Below are 22,883 nucleotides of genomic sequence, written 5' to 3'. Positions count from 1 at the left end.
TGGTTTGAATCCTACCTGGCAGGGAGAAAATTCTTTGTTAGTTGTGGTAATTACAACTCAAAGACACCTGATATCCTATAATGTGTTCCACAAGGCTCTATCCTGGGTCCGCTGCTCTACTCAATCTACATGCTTCCGTTGGGTCAGATTATCTCAGGGCACAACGTGAGCTACCACAGCTATGCTGATGACACACAGCTGTATTTATCAATAGCACCTGATGACCCCGATTCTATTGATTCACTAACACAATGTCTGACGTGTATTTCAGAATGGATGAGTAGTAACTTTCTCAAGCTAAATAAAGAGAAAACTGAAATCTTAGTGATTGGCAATAATGGATACAATGAGGCTATTAGAAATAAACTGGATACATTAGGATTAAAAGTCAAGACGGAGGTGAAAAACTTAGGGGTAACTGTTGACTGTAATCTGAATTTTAAATCACATATTAATCAGATCACTAGGACAGCATTTTTTCACTTAAGAAACATAGCAAAAGTTAGACCTCTTATATCATTGAAAGATGCTGAGAAATTAGTTCACGCGTTTGTTTTCAGTCGACTAGATTACTGTAACACAGTCCTCTCAGGAATACCCCAAAATAACATAAATCGTTTGCAACTAGTGTAGAATGCAGCTGCTAGAATCCTTACCAGGAAAAGAAAATCCGAGCACATTTCTCCAGTTTTGATGTTACTACACTGGTTACCTGTGTCATTCAGGATTGACTTTAAAATTCTGCTTATGGTTTATAAAGCCTTAAATAATCTCGCTCCATCTTATATATCGGAATGTCTGACGTCTTATATTCCAAATCGTAATCTCAGATCCTCAAATGAGTGTCTCCTTAGAATTCCGAGAGCAAAACTTAAAAGAAGTGGTGAGGCGGCCTTCTGCTGTTATGCACCTAAAATCTGGAATAGCCTGCCAGTAGGAATTCGCCAGGTTAATACAGTGGAGCACTTCAAAAAACTGCTGAAAACACATTACTTTAACATGGCCTTCTCATAACTTCACTGTAATTTAATCCTGATACTCTGTATATCCAATTCATTATAATAACTATCCATGGTAGCTCTAAAATCTGTACTAACCCATACTCTCTCTTCTGTTTCTTTTTCTGATGTACTTTTGGTGGTGGCTTTCTCCACCACCATCTACTCAAAGCACCGTGATGTTCCAACAATGATGGATGGATAAAAAGCCAGAAGTCTGCATGTCCATCATCATTAAGTCCTTCCGTGAGAACCCTAACTACAAAGAGGACTATTTCATTTATGTTAGGTAGAATGCCCAGAGGCGACTGGGCGGTCTCGTGGCCTGGAACCCCTGCAGACTTTATTTTTTTTTTCTCCAGCCGTCTGGAGTATTTTTTTGTTTTTTCTGTCCACCCTGGCCATCGGACCTTATTCTTTTTTTTATATTAATTAATATTGTCTTATTTTAATTTCTTGTGTTGTTATATTTTTTTCTATAGTGCCTTTCATATCTATCTATCTATCTATCTATCTATCTATCTATCTATCTATCTATCTATCTATCTATCTATCTATCTATCTATCTATCTATCTATCTATCTATCTATCTATCTATCTATCTATCTATCTATCTATCTATCTATGCCACATAATCAGATATCTTGGGTACTAGATATGTGGCTATCTTCATATCTCAAAAAAGCCCAATGCCACCCCCCTTCCCAAACCTGCTTACATGCATTTTACAAAGGTACTGAAGGTCTCCACTTCGGTCCCAAACAGAAGGTAGCCCAGCTGAGCATAGGCAAAGAATACAATGAAAAACATGATGGCAAAGCCCAAGATGTCCTTGGCACAGCGGGCTAATGTTGATGACAGTTGCGTCATGGTCTTGTTGAAGCTTATGTACTTGAAGATCTGGGGAATAAAAAGAAGGATTTGAAGCTGAGAATTAATTCTGTAAAACACAGTGTTCTTTGAAGACAAGAAAGGCCTTCATCAAACAAACATTCTTCTTAGTATTAACTGTTTACATTTCAAAGAACAAGTGAAATCAAAAGACACTTGCAGGCATCTGGCAGCCTTGTTTTGGCCCTTGGTGTTTATCATCTCACCTGCTTTGCTGTTTAAAGTAACATTCTAAGATCAAAGGCAATGATAGCTTTATATACATTAATACTGTACATATATCTATTAGTATTTTTATATGAGTATTGATTTGTAGACATGTACATCATTGTGCCTTAATAGGTAGTATTAAAATTTGCATGTTTTGGCGGAGTGAGCCACTGAAGAAACAACTGGGAATAAAGCAAGAACAGCACATGAAAATTACCTAAAGGAGACCAGTATTACAAGAAGATTCACATTGGGCAAAAGACAACCCACCCAGAAGCCACCACGCTCCAGTAAGTACCACTAGAAAGCAAAAGTGTATTCACAGCACACATAAGACTGTTCTGGAAATTAATTCTTAGGGATGCCTGCCATTTATTGTGTCAAAGTTATGTGTGTTATATATTTTATTATTTTTCAAGTCCTGATATTATTTCTATTGGTTTAATTTGTAATTCGCTAATTACAGTTGAATGTTCTGTCTCTTTAGATGTGTTGCTGTTCTTTGTTCCTTGTGGGTGGAGTCCCAGGTGGCGGGGCCACACTGACTCGCCGCTCCTGAGCCCTCACTCTGGCTATAAAGGTGAGCTGAAAAGGCTTAGGAGCAGTAGATATTTCCTTTGCAGTGGAATATTTATTTTTATTATTTATTTGTATTACTGATTTTTGTTGGTTTTACTTGTTTTTGTTATCTTCCTGCTCAGGTTTATGGATTCTGATTGCCTGGACTGTGTATTGAGACTTATTTGCTTAATATTGCCTTTCTGGACAACTTCTTGTTCATCATTTTGCTCTGCTGAGCTTTTTTTCTGTATTTTGCTATTATTATAAAAACACTTTCAATTTATAAAGATTCCTGTTTGCCAGGGATTTAGTTATTTTCCTCCTTGTCGGGCTTTTTGATGTAGTTTGATACATTTTTCTCTTTTTTGCCTGCTCCCTATATCTGGGGGTTGCTCCACATGAAGCCAGCAGGTAATAATAGGGTCCTAGCTTAGTTCAAGTGAGGCTTAGATGGACAAACTAGTGAAGAGCCTAGTCTGCTTTGATAGCTTTGTTTGAAGGCCTCACAGCCATTTTTCCTTTGTGGAAACTCCATATCATAACAGCATCAAGTTAAGTGAAAGGCTTAGCAAAGCTTTCATGTAGGCATCTGCAGTTCGTTCCCTCTTTTGCATATAGGAGTGATGTCCCAGGCAGAGATACAAAGGTTCAGTTGGAAATGTAATTGGACAGGTAGATAAGAGGAAATGTGGGGTGACTGAACCTTTATATAAAGGTGCTTGGCTATGTAACATTTAGGATAGATAGATAGATAGATAGATAGATAGATAGATAGATAGATAGATAGATAGATAGATAGATAGATAGATAGATAGATAGATAGATAGATAGATAGATAGATAGATAGATAGATAGATAGATAGATAGATAGATAGATAGATAGATAGATAGATAGATAGATAGATAGATAGATAGATAGATAGATAGATAGAAAAAGGTCACTAATTCAGAGGAATTTTCAAATACAGAATGTCAGGTATAGTCTTAAAACCTTTCAGTCAAGTTCTACTCATATATAAAGGCAACATAAAATGAAGATATAAATAGACAGTTATAAATGGAAAAAGATATGAAAGGCAGTTTTTAAAATGGATATTGCAAAGGAAAAATTGACTTACAGGTCACAATAGTCATTTAAGATGAAGTGTTTTGATATGCTTTCCAAATTAAAATATAGAATTCATCTTAAAGAAATAGCATAAAGGGTTAATAAATGTCAGAAACCTGTTCAGGCATAACAGGAAACCAGATAAATGTCACGTGAACAACAAATATAAAAATGTAACACACAAACTGAACTGAAGAATGACTAAGAGATCAGGTGTCCTGTGTACATAACATCTGCCCAGTTTCAAGGGTGGTGGATCAACCCAAGGGGTATTAAAGGAATAAAAATATAATAAAATAGATTTTTATTTTATATAGGTCATTTGGGTGCTAACCAAAGGACCAACCAGAGTAATTGTATGCATTGATTGACACTGTTATGTAAATTCAGTTTCTTATATAATAGACCAATACCTTGTAAGTGCTATAGGGGATAGACGGCATCTCAAACAGGAGAGGGGTGGGTTCCTTACCTGTATGGGAGGCTGCAGGTGGATGGACAGGCATCCCAACCAAGAAAGAGGAAAGTTCCTTACCTAGACAGGAAGCCCAGGTAGATGGATGACCATCCCGACTGAGAAAGAGGAAGGTTCCTTACCCAGACGGGAGGCTCCAGGTGGATGGACACGCATCCCAGCCAAATGTGTTTTCAGTACATTTTCTGGCTGCAATGGAAGGACCAGGAAGGACTGGCTCAGGGGGCTGTTTATTCCCCCAATATGCTAGGTAGCATCCTCCCTATGACAGGAGGGACATTTATACTCCTGAAGGGCATCTTGGGACATGTAGTCTCATAGAACAACCCTGTTGGGGTGTGTGGGTGCTGCCAGAGGGAGATATAAGAAAGCTGCACACCTCGAAGAAGGTTCCGCCTGACCCTGAAGTGCTGCCAGACTGAACTCCTGAGTCCTGAGATAAAGGAGCCATCCGGCCTCATCCAGGTGAGCTAGAGTCAGGTGGAAGGTGAACAAAGCTTGCCTGGAGGAGAGACCGAGGATTTATTGTGCAAGGGAATTGAAACCTGTATAAGGTACTGGATTTAAAAAAACACTTTTATTGAAGTCTTTGACTGTGGAACCGCACTTGTGTTCTGGGAACTGCTGTGCCCTCTAATGTCCACAACCTTTAATATTTGACCATTCTGATCAGGCTGTAGAAGAATGCTTCCTGTTCAAGCATTAGCCGAAGAGTAATAAATGATTAGGATGGGCAAGCTTTTCTCCTGCCTGATTACTGATTTCTCCTGTTAGAGGATAAGTTTGTTTCTTTAATTAAGATGTTGATTTCCACTACAATATTTAGTCAGAGAAATATTTTAGGTACAATGTAAAATATAGCCACCTAGATACATATTAAACATGCTATGTAAATTAACATTGTAGTAGATGTATGGATATATTTGAAATATTCTATATAAAATATTTAAATAAATAGATACTTCAGGTTTTAGGTAAATTAAAGACAGACAAACGAATATTAAATGACATATGGTGTATTAAATAAATATACAAGTATTGATCAAACATTAAATAGGCCCTTTGAGCAATTTGATTGGTCAGTTTGGTTTTGGTGATGCAACAAAAGGGGAGGAGTAAAGGTGCATGCTGTGAGAGCCGCCTTCAAAGTTTAAAACCAAGAGATAACAAATATTTTTTAATTATTCTATTACCTGTCTTTGACAGGTAATATGTCTAGTTTAAAACAGACATTTAGACAATAAGACATTTTAGGTGATATATTTACCAAAGCCTGTAGGGGAAGAGAGAAATTGAAATATTCAAAGCACTACACAGATATAACAAAATCACAGTGAACTTACCTTTATCCAGGCAAAGAACAAATTCACAGCATTCATATTATTGTACTGAGTCTGCCAAAATGCCAGAAATTCAAAATCTGCATAAATACCAGGATTCTGTAGCAACTTGTCCAAAAGTGAATTTACTTTTATAGTGCGAAATACATTGAATACAATTGCAACAATGGCAAGCTGAAAAAAATAACAATAAAAAGCAAAGTTAGCAAACCATATTATTAAACTGGCCTTCCTGGCTTTGAAAGCAACAATGTGTGTCCTGTGACACTGTGATAGATGTCAGTCACAGGAAATATAACATTTTAGATTAACATTTTATTAGTTTTTCTAATATACCATATAAAATCTCTATAGATGACAAGATGGCAGTCTGACAATTGCAGTGTTTTATACTTGGACTTTTTCATGTGAGATGCTGAACTGATCAGCTGGAGAGATGAGGATCATTATAGGACAGAAGTGAGGTCTCATTTAAGTACCCAATGAACAAGGCCCCGGGAGCAGGTTTTACTTGAAAACTACAGTCAGTGAACGATTTAACGTATATGTTAATCGTGGTGACCATGTGTGAGCATTGGTGCCGTCGGAAGCAGCTGTTCTTCACCTTTGCCGCAGTCATGAGAAAAATTCATATTTTCCATATGTATAATTTGGAGTCCATTATATCATTATAGAAGGACTTGGATAGTGTACAAGCTTGGGCAGATTTGTGGCAGATGAAATTTAATGTCAGTAAATGTAAAGAATTACACATAGGAAGTAAAAATGTTTAGGTTTGAATACACAATGGGAGGTCAGAAAATCGAGAGTACACCTTATGAGACGGACTTAGGAGTCATAGTGGACTCTAAGCTATTGACTTCCAACAGTGTTCAGAAGCCATTAAGAAGGCCACATAATTAAGCTCCCATTTCTAAACAAAATAAATAAAATGCATTAAAATAAAGCGAGATTTATGACATGTTTACTAAATTTAAAAAACAAAAATCATAAACACATAATGCATAAATAAAGCCTCCTCTGGGAAATTTATCCCTTGCATTATTTTTTACTGGTAAGCAGGGTGACTCTTTTTAATAATTAAAGGCTTTTAATTGGCCAAAAGGACTATCAGTTATGAAATGGGATCAAACTGTCCTCCCCTAGTTCTTCTACCTTATCCTACTATCTTAGAATCAACATTGTCAATGCTTTTAAGTAGTTATTTCTATGAAAATTAAAAGCAGTTCCATGTAAAGTTTCATAGGAATAAGACAATAAATTCCATGATGTCAGAAGATGGCTGGTTGGCTGGCTGGCTGTCTGGCTGGCTGGCTGACTGGCTGGCTGGATGGATGGATGGATGGAAAGTTTTCAAATCCTAAACATTTACTGAGGTAAATGAATTATCAAAATGCATACCAAGATGACCACAATATCCAGTACATTCCAAACAGATCTGAAGTAGGAGAGTTTGTGGATACGCAGCTCCAGCGCCTCCTCCACAATGTAATAAAAGATAAAAATACAGAAAACAATTTCACAGCCGATGATGAAGAAGTCCCAGTTGCTGACGTAGCGAATCAGTTTCACAGTTCGAATCTGCCATGATGGGATTGCTCCACCCGTCGCTGGAAACTCAACCACAAGCCTTTGGTGCAAAACAAAAAGTAAGGGTATCATTAATAAGGCAAATCACAGCAATATATGGTAGAATAAGAACACTGATAATTTGTGACTGACTAGTTGCAATAAAAGTGCTACTCGTTTACATGCATGCCATACTGGTTTGGCACATTTATTAAATTTTGGTTTGTGCATATATATAATAAACAGGGCCGGAGCCACTGCATGCATCCTGTATGCAACTATGAGAAACTGTTGCAACGCAGTTTACCGTCTTTCTGGATGTCTTTTGTGTCTGTTAATGTTAAAACATTGTAGTGGAGAATTGTAGGACTATCAGCAAATATCCTGCATTTTGGACATTCAATTGTCATTTATTATTGTAAATGCTTCTCCAACAGTACCCAAGAACTGAGTGCCTTCCATCAACAAGAAAGAACTAAATCATGGTCAGTGTGACAGAGCATTCACTGAGGACAATGACAGAGGAAATATCTTGGAAAGTGAAGAAAATAATGAACACGTTCACTGCTAGACCATTTATTACAGGATGTTGCATTCATTGGTCTATGCATAAATAATAAACTAATAATGATCAAAATGTATTAGAAAGCAATGGTTTTATTATCAACAGTAACTCTGTCAACATATAAAAAAACTATTACTTTATTTTCACTAGTAATGTGACTACAAGTCTCCATTTGAATGAGAGTCCCAGAAGTATGGCACCACGCAGAGGGCAGACTTAGAGGAACATGTGCCACAAATATAACATATGTTGTGTCTTTACAAGCTCAGTGAGATACAACTTACCTTGCACTTCACATTAAAAGTATTAATCTGTCCATGCAAGATAGATACATTAGGGAAGCCCCACCTTCTGGGGGTGTGGCCTCATCTCTAAGTGCAGGTCAAGTTTATAAGTTCCTTGAGCATGGCATTATTATTATTATTATTATTATTATTATTATTACATGTAGACTGTAAGAGACATCTCCACAGATAGATAAGAAAGAGTCTTAAGGGAAAATCCCCTGGCCCTGATGGCCTGCACAAGTGTTCCTAATTCTTAACCTTTTCCTTCACTTATATTTAACATATGCAAGATTTCACTTTCAGTTTTCACTTCTTACCTTATGACACAGAACAAATTAACATTGGCATTATAAGCTGTGAAGTCAACAAAGACAACACGGGTGCCGTGATCCAGCCACATATTCCTATATAAATCCTGAAGCATCATGGCACTGTCTTGCTTGTTTGTTGCGAGATCTTGATAATAGCCACCACCACTGTAGGTCTCTATAATGCCCCAGTGAGAAGACCCCTTCAGCTCCTTTTCAGATGAGTATCTCCAGCTTAATAGAAGATAAATTGGTATTCGTTTAGCCTGTATATTAGTATGTTACATTTCACTTTTTTTTAATAGTTCATCAAACGTTTGTTGGAGGCTATAATGCTAATAACTCCACATTTAACATAAACTGATGGATTTGCACACATTAATACAATTAAATTCCCAAGCAGACAAATTCATTAATGAGTGGAACTATGCTGAAGTGCAATTGATGTTTTTTCTAGATAATCTGATGCCCGGATTTCAAAATTTGAAATGAAGAGATGGATGCTTAAATTGCATACTGTACAGGCTGGTCAAACTGTCTGTCATTCCTTTTGAAAGGCCCAACAGTAACTCAGGACTGATGGGTAGAAGGACAGATTGTACTGCTCCTCTGAAGTTCAGAAAGCAAAAAGGAAAGTAATTTATTTCAAATGATGACTTGATATAGAGAAACACACATACACACAGTGGCCACGTTATTAAGTCCACCCATATGGTACCAGGTAATCCCACATTTTGCTACTAGAATAGCCAGAAGTATGGATGCAATGGGATACTAGAAATATTTTTTAAAGATTCTGGTCAATGCATCATGTGATTGTTGGATATATTTCACTCACACTCTCTCTTTCCACCTCATTTCAAAGGTGCCTTTTATTAGATTGTGGTCAGGGGATTTTGCAGGGAATAGTTACTGTAATGTTTGAGGATTTTTTTTTCACTTTTCCATTTTTGAAGATCATTTGCTCACCGTAGCCTCATCTTCCTGTACTTTGCTACCAGGAGTGCAACCTGACATGGTCGCCTGTTGCTGCTTCACATCTTACTATTAGCTTGAACACACCTGGACATTCTCTATTGAGGCTCTGACCTTTTTCATTAACATGGTGCTTTACCCATAGAACTGCTGCTTATTGAATTCTTTTTTTTTTTTGTTTGTTTATCAATCCATTCTCTGTTAACTCTGTAATGAGGGAAAATCCAATAAGGGCAGATATTTGGAAAATGCTGGAAACACATCTGGCACCAACAATCATACCACAGTCAAAGTGGTTTAGACCACACTCCTTAACCTGTCTAATGTGTGGTCAATCAACGGTCCTCCTTGCGTGGAGTTCCAACCCTGTGTTAGGATACAGTGGGTTGGAAAGTGACTGACTGACTGCATGCCATGTAGATTGAGCTGCAGCTACATGATTAACTGTTTGGAGGAGCAGGCAGTTTCTGTTAATAAGCAGGTAATCCTAATAAAGTGGCCACTGAGTGTATAACCACATACATTGGATTCAGGAAGTATTCAGGCCACTTCACTTTCTGCACAATTTATTGTGTTGTAGATGTCATTTTAAATGAATACATTTGCCATGTTTGACATAATAACAAAAGTGAAAAAGTGTCTTCTGTAAGGTTTGGACATTTAACAAAAATGGTAGAGTAGCTAGATGGAAGCCACTCCTGAGTAAAAGGCACTTTACTTTCTGAATCCCATGTACAATCATTTTCCAGACATCCCATAACCACACGCTAACCAGTACACCTTAAGACTCTCTTCCCCTCCTCAAGTCGTTAAATAAAAGTTTCTCATTTTACAGATTCATTCAAACTTACCATCCAGCTCTAAGTTTCACAGGTCAGTGTGACGGTGCGGCCTACAAATGCAATTATTTTATTACTGACAGGATGATCACTGAAATCTCTTCTAGGGGGTCCTTAGCACTCCAGCTAGAGTTGCCTGAGTTGACTCAGATATCTTTGCATTCATAAACCCCAGATCATATTTAAAGGACTGTCATTGCTGCGTCCAACATTGCCTGTCCCCCAAAACAGGTAAAAGAGCCACCACAGTGTTGTGTGCTACCACCTAAAAGTTTGAGCAAAGCTCTCCTAGATTTCTTCTCATTCCCCATGAACCTATCTAATAGTGCCCACAAAGTAATTACTCATGGGTGCATTTTCAACACATAAGGTATCCACTTATTGACACTGGCACTTGAAGGGGCTCTCCATTTACCAGTGTGGGCTTGTCTTTCACAATATAGAGCCCCCCTTGGCTCTAATCCTCCACCTGTAATGCTATCCATTGGCATACAGCCCTCAATGTATGCAGTGACTACTGTACTTTTTATTTTGTGTTAATGTTACTAAATGAAAAGGATCAGCAACCCAGATAGGCAGATTCTTCAATGTGTATCCTAAAATTATAGATGTTGTATTATTAGATGCATGCTGTAATATGAAAAAAATGCTTTAGAAATGTCTGTCACATGTTTACAGTACATTAACATTTTTTTGCTTCTATACATAAGACACATTCCGCACAAAGTTAAAGGATGAGGGAAGGATATGGGCAACCAAGAGAGAGAAAAGATCGACTTGTTTCCTTTCAGGAGAGTATCTACTTACGCCGTGCCATTTAATTCCCCAAATGAGCTCTTGTCCTCTTTGTCTTGTTGATAGACATCATAGCAGCCGAGGATCTCATCTTTGAAGTCCTTGTAAACCACACAGGAGTTGTTCCGCACCTTCAGCTGACGGACCCGAGGGACGCCAAGCAGCAGGTTTTCATAGAATATAAATGACTGGGGGCTGTAAGTGATGGTCTGATTGTTATACCATTTTGTCCAGTATAGGCCGTCCAACAAAGGTCCCTGGGCAAACTGAGAAGAAGGAAGAGTCAGAGCAAAAATCCTCCTAAGCTTCAGTACATAGTGTGTCCTCATGACTTTAGACCAAAATGTTGTTAGGTTAAGTCATACCTGTGGCTCATGTGTGTCCCTTTCCACACAATATGTCTCCTATGTCCATATATTCAATCACTTTTCGCTGTTCCTTTATTTCACCGAGTAATAATTTCCGTTTGTTTATGCTAATGCAATCTTTACTATAATTTTTTTCAGACTTTCTAATTTTAGTACTTTCATTATCTCTAACCTGCTCTGCATGTGTATTGCACCAATGTTTTTGAATTCTTTACGACGTTCTACTTTGTCATCTACTCTTTGTCTTTTATTTCCGGCCCTGGGTGTGGTTAAATCTCTTAGCACAAAGTCTCGTCTCGCGGGACATGAAAGTATCTCTCTGAAAAAGTCACATCTCATCCCAGGATTTTTTTATATAATCGAGAGATATAACATTTATACAAAATGACATAAAATATTTATATAAAATCGAAATAATTTCTCACATACACACACATATATTTATCATATATGTACACACACACACACACACACACACACACACAAAATCACACGTTTTCGTTTATTATGCTCACCTTTGGTTCTCTCCTTTTTCCAAATGTGGGCGTGTTACCTATCGTTGGAAACGTCTCAGTCACAGCTATACAATGGTATGAAGCTTGCAATGAGCTGAACTGAGCCAGAGCCTCCCGCCTGTGGATAGAAGGTCTACGGCTCAACAATTAGCGTCTGATTTTAAAATAAATAATTGTGCCCCACGAAGGTGCAGGCTTCAATCGGTTGTGCATCTGCATGAGTGTGTTTTACTCTGTGGTTAACCTGGGAACTGGCACCATATACACATGTAGAGGGGGGTGGTTCAGTTAGACACCTCAATGATGCCGTGGAGGGAGCGGCTCCTCACACCCATACCCAATTAAGAAGCAGTGGATAAAGAGTCTGCATGGGGGAAGGAAGCAGGTGGATGGGAATAGAGCCCTTAGGAGGGGGCTGAAAGATTGCCTCTGTTGAGCAACCAATCAGCAGGAGGGGTCATTGGGCTCAGGGTGTGCTCAGCAATTGACATCGGTGTGAGTGAAGCAGGGCTCGGCAGGTCCCCATGGAATGGGGAGGGGGACACAGGCCAGTACAGAAGGTTGTCTGTGCCTCACGCTGCAAGGTCTGAAAAAGACAAGTCGATTAGACATCAATTTTAAGGGGGCACCAGGGCTCTGAATTGCAGAGGACAGTTTCCTGCCTGTGTTTTTAGCCTTATTTTAAGGAATATTTATTGGATTGTTTTTAAGCTTCACAGACACTTCTTTTTATGGATTATTCATTTATTGAATTTTTGCACTGCAATTTGTTTTGACTCTATTTGTTTTTGTTTTTAATAAAGGCACTTGGCACCAGTTTGCCAAGCAACATACGTTTATTCACATGGGAAGCGCTTTTTCCTTGCTCCCCAACACACAGCAGAGTTCCCAAGCACCAAAGTACAACAGAACACAGTCCTTTCTTTCCTTACTTCCTCTTCCTTGTCCACCTCCACATCCACCTCCACCTCCACCTCCACCTCTGTCAAGCTTCGTCCGCTTCCTCCTGACTCTGGCTCTCCAAATGGAGTGAGGCAGCTCCTTTTATTCAGTTCCTGGGAGTGCTTCAGGAGGCTCATCAGCATTACCTGGAATCACTCCCAGGTGTGGTGGAAGTACTAAGTAGGGCTCTGCAGATCCCCCTGGCAGGGAATCCAACAGGGCTGTCCCAAACTTTAACTCTCACTTCCTCTTGGAGAGCTGGACAGGGCGGTAGAAGGTCCTTAACCCATCATCAGGACCCACCGGTATCTACTCCTTTGGTGCAGGGAGGAACAGGATGAGCACTGCCAGAGCCCTACAAAATGACCTCCAGCAGGCCACTGGTGTGAATGTCTCTGACCAAACAATCAGAAACAGACTTCATGAAGTGGCGTGAGGGCCCGACATCCTCTAGTGGGCCCTGTGTATTTAACTTGCTTTGAAATGCAGCTTTCACACCTAATATACTGTACATTGCAATATAATCTTTATACATACAAGAACAGTCAAAGAGAAGCTATTGAGACAGTGCAACTGTCATTCAGTTCTTCCAGGAGGATCATTGACGACTGCAGTTCCATTCGGTAGAGCGCAGGAGGCACTGTTCTGGGCACAGAGTCGACGTCACATGTGTGCTGTGAGCTTCAGGCTGGAGGTTCTCTGACAAGCCTTAAACTCCCACATGTTTAACATATTCATTGACCAAATACCAGATATGGGTAACTACTGACTGAGTTATTTGAATATACTATATGCAGACTATGCTCTCCTAGCCAGCAGCCATACCACATATACTTCACAACAGGCAATCCACATGAAGCTAAGTATGTTCAGGCCTGTCCAGTACTCCAAAGGGAGACCAACCAGGAAAAGCTTGGGATGCTGCTGGAAGAGATGTTGGAGTGTCCAAAAGGGGAGGCTTTCACTGTTGCCTGTGTGTGGATCCTAATACCTCAGTGCAGTAACGGGGACACTGTGCTGTAGTTCTTTCGGTTGAGACATAATACCAAGATCCTCTCTGTGGCCATAAGAGATCCCTGGGCATCCATCATAAAGAGTAGAGAGTATCCTGATGTCCTGGCTAAATTGCCCTCCAAGGCCTTGTCATTCTGGTCCCCTAATCATCCCCTGTCTTTAATCTCTCTCACCACTTCACCACCTAATAGCTAATGTGTGGTGAGTGTACTGGCACAAAAATGGCTGCCAGTGCATCATCCAAATGGATGCCACACATTAGTTATTTTTGGATTTTTTTTTTGTTTGTTTGTTTTTTCTCTCCTCCCAGCCTTCAGACCTTACTTTACTCTTTGTTATTTAGTATTGCCTAATCTAATTTTTATATTTTTATTTTTTATCGTGTAAAGCACTTTGAGCTACATCATTTGTGTGAAAATGTGCTATATAAATAAATGTTGTTGTAGTGGTGGTTGAAGTGGCTCCCCACTCACTATGAAAAGGGCTATATAAATGTAAAGAATTGTTACTCTTATTATTATTAAGACCCCCACACAGCACATTTTTTGACTATCTGTGCACAGTGCTGTAATCTGTTGAGGTCCTGCCTGAAAGACGTGTCCTTTGCTTCAGTTGCATGCATGTACTCTACACATAATTAGGTTCACACATCACAATTTTCAAGTTGTCTTTCATTTCTCATTACAGACACCCCTTTGTGCACATCCCTGTTCCTAATATTTATAAATACTTCAAAAATAAACCATTTGGATACTTACAGACCAGAAGTCAGACATGCAGCCAATGCTTTGGAAAGTAACTCCACTGTCGCTTGGGCTGTTGAGAAACAAGTCAGACATGGCGCTGGTGTAGTAGTAGGAGCTGCCGCTGGTCATTCCATAAGTCACTGAAATTTAGACAAACAAAAAAAGATCCATTGATCACTTATGCAAGAAAACACATTGTTCCTGAACCTATGCAGACACTGAGAGAAAGTACAAATTTAGCACAGAAATGACCAGGCGCAGGATTCAAACCCAGGACACTGGCTCTATGAATCAGCAAAGCTAACTGCTGCTCCACCATGCCTCCCTGGCTAGAAACAGTATTTTAACCTAATTATGGCAAAATAAGTGGGAATACTGTTTCATAAAGCAATTTTCTTTGTGGCTTCTGACAAAATTTCTCATACTAAAATGTAATGTATTATAATAGTATGAAAACACATTGAACCTAAATTAATCCAGGCTGTAACACATATATGTATTTAAAGAATTTATGGCTGATATTCACTCATTGATTCCCAACAGGCACAGTCACCAACTTACAGTGGATTTCGAAAATATTCACAGCAATTCATTTTTCTGCCCACTTTATTGTGTTGTTGATTTAATTTCTACAATGAGAAGTCAAGCTAAGTCTTTTTAGTTAGCCAATAAAAGATGTCATTTTGTTTGATTTCTCATTCCATCCAATAATGGTTAACACGGTACAACACCCTTCTACCACAGATGTAATTTTTAAAATGATAAATTTGACATTTTTGCCCTTCAATCTACACATAATGACAAAGTGAAAATATGTCTCCAGAAAGGAAACCTGAAATCTCTCATTCATAAAAGTGTTCAGACCCTTAATTCAGTACTTTTGTAGAAGCCCCTTTGATAGCAGTGATAACTTCATGTCTTCTTGGGTGACTCTCTACAAGTCTTGAACACCTGGACTTGGGCAGTTTATCCCATTCTTCCTGACAGATCTGCCCAAGCTCTGTTAAATGTGATAGGAGGTGTCTGCAAACTGCTATCTTCAGGTCTCTCCATAAATGTTCTATGTGGTTTTGGTCTGGACTTTGGCTGGGCCAAACATGGACAGTTGGAAACTTGTCTCTAAGTGGCTCCAGTGTTGTAATAATAATAATAGTAATAATAATATATTTAATTGAAATAGAGCTTTAGTGCTGTCTTGGCTGAACCATCACACCAGTCTGAGGTGGCATTCACTCTGGAGCAGGTTTTCTTCATGGACCAATCTGTATTTGGCAGCATTCACCCTTCCCTCAGATGCACCCTCATAGCATGATGCTGTCACCACCATGCTTCATCATAGGGCTGATGTTAGACAGGTGATGAGCAGTACCTGGTCTTCGCCAGACATAGTGCTTGCAGTTCTGCCCAAAGAGATCAGTTTTTGTGTCATTAGAGCAGAAAGCTTTTTCCTCATCCTCTCACAGTCCAAGTCGACTGTCATGTGCCTTTTACTCAACAATGGATTCCATCCAGCCACTCTACCATAAATGCCTGATTGATGGAGAGCTGGTGAGATGATCATCCTTGTGGAGCTCTGTTAGATAGACCAGCCTTCCTTCAATTCCAACCAGTCTCCCTTCCTCTGACACTAAGAAGCACTCCGGTAGCATGATGCCATGTTTTACCATAGGGATGGTATTAGGTTGGTGAAAAGCACTGCCCGGTCTTCACCAGACACACTGCTTGGAGTTCTGTTCACTGGTTCCATTTTTGTTTCATCAGACCAGAGAATCTTTCTCCTCGTGCTCTCAGAATTGCTTAAACTGTCCTATGCGTTTCATTCAAGAGTGGCTTCAGTCTAGCCACTCTACCATAGTCGCCTGATTGATGGAGTGCTGCTGGTTGTCCTTCTGACTAGTTGATCCACTTCAGCAGAGGACTTCTGAAACTCTTTTATAGTGACAATTGATTTCTTGTTCACCTCTCTGACCACGACCCTTCTTGCATGGTTACTCAGTCTGGCCAGACGGCCAACTCCAGGAAGAGCTCTGGTGGTTCCAAACCTCTTCTGTTTCACATTTATTAAAGTCATTGTGCTACTGGGAATACTCAAAGCTTTAGATATGGTTTTATCCTCTTCTCCTAATAAATACCTCACCATAATTTGATTCCAGAGGTCTACAGAGACCTTCTTGGACTTCATGGAGTGGTTTTTTTTATGGGATCATATATATACTGGTACACGTGTGCTTTTCTAGACAATGTCTAATCAATCACTGATAATAACCCAACGCGAGCATTGCAGGAAATAAAGCACATTAGAAATTACAACAGCAGTAACTCTACGTCCACCTAAATAGACACCTTGCTAGCAGAGGAGTTGAACTGTTTCTTTACTCATTTCGAGGTGAAAAGACCAACCTTAGATGTACTGTCCCCAGCACCCACCCACCCACTCACATTGCAGGAGGGTGATGTCAGGAGAGTGCTCAGATCAGTGAATCCAAGGAAGGGTGCTGGACCAGATAGAGTACCTGGGAAAGTACTCAAGGAATGTGCAGACCAGCTTTCCACTATATTCACCAATATCTTTAAACTATCCCTTGCCCAAGCCGTCATTCCATCTTGTCTGAAGACATCTACTATCATCCCAGTACCAAAAAAGATCTCCCCCAGTAGCCTGAACGATTGCAGACCAGTGACATTGACCTCTGTAATTATAAAGTGCTTTGAGAGGCTGGTTCTAAAGCACATTAAAACCAGTCTCTAACTGACCCTGGACCAACACCAGTTTGCTTATAGAGTGAATAGATTGACAGACGATGCCATTGCTATAGCTCTTCACATGGCCCTGAACCATCTGGAGCATAGTGTGAGAATGCTCTTTGTTGATTACAGCTCGGCATTTAACACAATCATCCCAGACATCCTCATTAAAAAGCTATCTGACCTTGGCCTGTCCTCTCATATCTGCTGCTGGATTAAAGACTTTCTGACCAACCAACCCCAGACAGTGAAGTATGGCTCCCATACATCCACCACCCTCACCCTCAACACCAGCTCTCCACAGGGCTGTGTGTTGAGTCCTTTGCTGTACTCACTGTATACCCAGGACTGCATTCCCTCCCATTTTAGTAATATTATTATAAAGTTTGCTGATGACACCATGCTTATTGGACACATTTCAGGGGGGAGATGAGTCAGCTTATAGAGCAGAGGTACACAGACTGGTCATATGGTGTATGGATAACAACTTGATACTCAACACTGGTAACACCAAAAGAACTCATTTTAGACTTTAGGAAGTGCGGTGTCGACCCTCTCCCTCTGAACATCAGTGGCGATTGTGTGGAAAGGGTTCACAGCTTTAAATTCTGGGGAACCCTCATCTCAGACAGACTCACATGGGCAGACAACACCATGGCTGCAGTGAAGAAGGCACAACAGTGCCTATATATCCTCAGACTTCTTAGGAAATGCAACTTGTGTGCAAAGCTGGTGGTGCTTTTCTATCGTTTGACCATAGAGAGCATCCTGATGTACGGTGTGACTGTGTGGTATGCTGGTTGCTCTTCAGCAGACAAAAAAAGCAATATAGAGTGTGACTAACACTCAAAAGACTGTTGGCTGTCCTCTCCCCTCTCTAGAGGAGATTGCCAACTCTAGACTGCTCTCTAGAGCAATTAAGATCACACAAGATGGTTCTCATCCTGGTCGCTCCCTGTTTGAACTTTTGCCCTCAAGAAGGCGTTACAGATGTCTCAAAACATGGGCCAGTAGATTCAGGAATAGATTTTTCCTAAAACAATAACAATTCTAAATGCTGCTAAACTTTCTGATTATGCTGTACATACTGAATCCTAGCACACTATCTATATTATTTATAGTGTCCTTGTTTTATGATATATGTGTGTTCACATAAGGATGTGACCATTGGTGTTAGATGTCTTTATGTTAGTACGGGTCTAAGGGTGGGTTTGATGGGTGGGTGTGTTTGCATTGTATGATGTGGGAAGTGTGGTTTTATTAAACTAAAATGTTTTGTAATGAGGCACCATACTGGAGAGGCTTTCCAATTTCGTTGTATCTAAATACAGTGACAATAAAGGCATTCTTATTCTTATTATTCTTATTAGACACATCTCAAGGAGAATCAAAGCAAACAGGATGACCTCACAATTTGGAACGACACAGCAAAGGGTCTGAATACTTTCATGAAAGAAAAATTGTAGTTTTTGATTTTTAATAAATTTGCATACTTTTCTGAAAACACATTTTCAATTGTTGCTACAGATTATTAAATGCAGATTGTTGGGCAAAATTAGCAAATGTATCTATTTCAAATTAATTTTAAATTTTAAATTTAATCTACAACAATGTGTGCAGAAATTGAAGGCGTCTGAATATTTTCTGAATGCACTGTAAGTTGGTGACTGTGCCAATTGGGAATCAATGGGTGAATATCAGCTCTAAATTCTTTATCATTCCAATTAGGTGCATACGTATGTTATTACTTACTTACTGCCCTTACACCCTCTGGCGTGGAGGGCAGCAACAAAGTTCATCCACAGCTGTCTGTCTTTGGCCATCGTCACCAGTGTACCCAAAGTATAGTTCATAGCTTTCATCTCGTTCTCCACCATTCATCACCAGGTTGTTCTTGGTCTCCCACATTTCTTGTGTCCTGCTGGTGTCCAGTGGAGTGCTGGTTTAATGATCACATGGTCCAACCACTTCTAGCGCCTCTTCATTATGATAGTACCCACATCTACTTGTTGACATTGGAAGAGGAGGTTGCGGTTGGAGATCATTCTGGGCCAGAAAAAGTACAATACAGTATCTTCCTCAGGCTTATGGTGTGGAATGTTGACAGCTTGGTTAGGTCATTTGTTGTCATGCACCACCAGCATTCTGGCTCATACAGCAGTGTAGACAGGACACAGCTCTTATACAGTTCTGGATGCTATATATGGATGACTTCCACACATTTTCCATTATCCTGAAGGCATTCCTTGCTTTTCCCAGTCTGCTCTTTATGTCCTTACCCATCTCTCCATCTTGGTGGATGACACCACCTAGGTAGCTGAACCTCTCTGTCCTGGGTAGGTCAGTACCATATAATTTGACTGGTGCAGGGAATTCCACATTCAGTGTCATGGTATCTGGGTTTTTTGGCTCTCTCTCAGTCTCACCTGGCCTCCAAAGAGGTTTAAATGTTCAGTTTTGTCCTGGTGTGTGTTGGACAGCAAGGCAAGATCATCAAGTCAAGGTCTTCTAATGTGGTGAATAGAGTCCATCTGATACCCCTCTGTGCATCTTCTGTTGTCTTTATCATCACTCAGTCTATGGCCAGGTTGAGAAGCATGGCAGACATCACACAGCCCTGTCTTACTCCTGTGTTGACTATGGCACAGGCAAAGTCTCTATAAAACGTCTGATGATATGTACAATCTTGATGGGAATTCCATAGAATCTCAAAATCTGCCATGGGCTTTTTCTGCGGATGATATCAAAGGCTTTTTCAATTGGTCCACAAAGTTTATGTGAGGCATTTGTCACTCTTTTCACTGCTCTATGATTATGCACAATGCACAAATCTGGTCACTACAGCCTCTGTTCTTTATGAAGCTGGCTTGTTCTTTAGGTGGGCCGTTGTCAACAGCAGGATGATGACCTTGGTAAGAATCTTACTAGGTACTGACAAGAGTGCAATCAGTCAGTGCACCTTTCTTGAGAATCTTAACAATTATTCCTTTTTTCCATTCTTTTGGTATCTGCTCCTTCTCTCAAATTTCAGTTAACAGTGGTTGTAGGATTTTGGCTACTTTGAATAATTCAGCATTCAAATTGTCATTTCCTGGAGCTTTGCCATTCTCAAGCAGTTTAATAGTGGCTACAATATAATCCATCTCTGGTGGATCTGTGCTAATCTTGAGGTCTTCTTCTAACCCTCTAATATCTGGCACTTCATCTGATGGTGGGCTATTCAGGACTTCTTTAAACTGTTCAATCCATCTTGCCTCTTGTTCCTTCTCTGTTGTTAACAGCCTGCCGTTCTTGTCTTTCACTGGTCCATTGGCCCTTGTTTGAAACTTTCCACTTATCAGTTTGGTGATTTTGTAAACCCTTCCCTGATTTCCTTGTTCAGCTGATTCTTCAGCCTCTTGTGTGAATCTACCATATATACTCTTGTTTAAGTCCACCCGCAGATAAATCGTTATCGTTAAAAATCGTTAGAAATTATTTTTCTATGTATTGTGCCTACGTGACCACACAGTAATACCTGAACTATTATGAATCGACGTTTGCATTGTTTTGTGTTTTTTGTATCTCACACTGTCCTTGAGGAATGAAGATCCAGTTTAACAGGCCATCGACTTTAAATAGTGCTCATATTTGATGGGGCAGTGAGTGGCAGATACCAGAATGATTTCTTGCACCCAGATCCTTTTTTCTGTTATTCATGTTAAGTGCTTTAATCAAGCATTTAGTTTGAATGGCACTGCACATAATATGGAACCCGTTTATGAGGTGGTTTACACATTCACTATAAAAGGTGCTGTGTAAAATGCTCACCTTCCTCCTTCTGCAATATATCGTACAATTTAATAGGCAACTGTTCAGCCTATATACATCGGACTTCCAATACAACTCGGAGTCCTGCCATGTGCAAAAGTTCACTGACGACACTGCTATCGTGGGCTGCATCAGGAGTGGGCAGGAGGAGGAGTATAGGGACCTAATCAAGGACTTTGTTAAATGGTGTGGCTCAAACCACCTACACCTGAACACCAGCAAAACCAAAGAGCTGGTGGATTTAAGGAGACCCAGGCCGCTCCCAGACCCTGTGGTTATCAGAGGTGACTGTGTGCAGAGGGTGCAGACCTATAAATACCTGAGAGTGCAACTAGATGATAAATTGGACTGGACTGCCAATACTGATGCTCTGTGTAAGAAAGGACAGAGCCGACTATACTTCCTTAGAAGGCTGGCGTCCTTCAACATCTGCAATAAGATGCTGCAGATGTTCTATCAGACAGTTGTGGCGAGCGCCCTCTTCTATGTGGTGGTGTGCTGGGTATGCAGCATAAAGAAGAGAGGATGCCTCACGCCTGGACAAACTGGTGAGGAAGGCAGGCTCTGTTGTAGGCAAGTAGGACAGTCTGAAATCTGTGGCAGAGCGACGGGCGCTCAGCAGGCTCCTGTAAATCATGGAGAATCCACTGCATCCACTAAACAGGATCATCTCCAGACAGAGGAGCAGCTTCAGCGACAGACTGCTGTCACCGTCCTGCTCCACTGACAGACTGAGGAGATCGTTCCTCCCCCACACTATGCGACGCTTCAATTCCACCCGGGGGGGGTAAACGTTAACATTATACAAAGTTATTGTCTGTTATACCTGCCTTGCACTCTCCACCTTGCACTTTTTAACTTGCACTGTGTTTTTATTGCTCTTTAATTAATATTGTTTTTATCAGTATGCTGCTGCTACTGGAGTATGTGAATTTCCCCTTGGGGGTTAATAAAGTATCTATCTATCTATCTATCTATCTATCTATCTATCTATCTATCTATCTATCTATCTATCTATCTATCTATCTATCTATCTATCTATCTATCTATCTATCTATCTATCTATCTATCTATCTATCTATCTATCTAAAATACAATAAACCAGAGTAAAATACTAAATTCAATACCAGAAGAAAAGCCTAAACAAATAACATCATTAGTGTTATAACACTCACACAAATTCCCTGAGCATCTGTTCGGTTAAGTTAGATGCCTTCCCAAACAGATGAGTTGTTTTTTGAAAGAATGAATTGAGTCAGCTGATTTAATTCAGTTAGGGAGGTCATTCCAAAATCAGGGCGCTATACAGCTGAAGGGCCCTGTCACCCATAGAGTGCAGGTTAGTGTGAAACACAACAAGCATACAACAACTTGTAATAATTCTGATGAATTAAAGTACAAACAAACCAAAAATAAAGGTTGAGTCTCCAGGTTCCTCCTGTGTGACACTCGCTCTCCATCCCCTTATCAGGCTGTGGCCCCAAAGCCAGCTGACAGGTGCCATTGTTTCTGATACAAAGCATGAGACTCCTGTCTGTTGTCGATAACAGACTTTAATGTATTACTCCTATTTAGTTGTGTTAGAAATCAAAGAACAATGAACGTTAAGTTACCCATTTAGGTAAATCAGCATTTTCAGAACACAACATTTAGAGCCATGGTGCTTATACAATCTTATCAGGCTAAAGCACACTAATATAGAAGGCAGCTTCACTTTCACAGGAGGACTGCTGACCATGAAAAGGAGTCCTATTGAAGATAATAGTGGGTTTGGAAAAAGACAGTAACCTGACACTATGACATGCCACAAAGGAGCTCAGTG

At 40.0% G+C, this 22,883-nt stretch overlaps 1 protein-coding gene across 1 annotated transcript in view; it reads right to left on the bottom strand.

Moving 5' to 3' along the window:
- pkd2l1 (polycystic kidney disease 2-like 1) overlaps nucleotides 1-22,883 on the bottom strand; it is a 66,768-nt gene that overhangs the window by 23,298 nt on the left and 20,587 nt on the right. The window contains exons 3-8 of the mRNA XM_051923526.1: nucleotides 14,519-14,646; nucleotides 10,934-11,187; nucleotides 8,322-8,546; nucleotides 6,985-7,213; nucleotides 5,587-5,757; nucleotides 1,717-1,898 (exon numbers count right to left, since the gene is read on the bottom strand). Of these exons, the coding sequence (XP_051779486.1) occupies nucleotides 1,717-1,898; nucleotides 5,587-5,757; nucleotides 6,985-7,213; nucleotides 8,322-8,546; nucleotides 10,934-11,187; nucleotides 14,519-14,646 (1,189 nt within the window). The remainder of the gene's footprint in view (nucleotides 1-1,716; nucleotides 1,899-5,586; nucleotides 5,758-6,984; nucleotides 7,214-8,321; nucleotides 8,547-10,933; nucleotides 11,188-14,518; nucleotides 14,647-22,883) is intronic.

This window comes from Erpetoichthys calabaricus, chromosome 2 (genome assembly GCF_900747795.2).
Source record: "Erpetoichthys calabaricus chromosome 2, fErpCal1.3, whole genome shotgun sequence".
Taxonomy (NCBI): domain Eukaryota; kingdom Metazoa; phylum Chordata; class Cladistia; order Polypteriformes; family Polypteridae; genus Erpetoichthys; species Erpetoichthys calabaricus.
The sequence above is the reverse complement of the archived record's forward strand: the minus strand, read 5'-3'. Positions and strand labels throughout refer to the sequence as shown.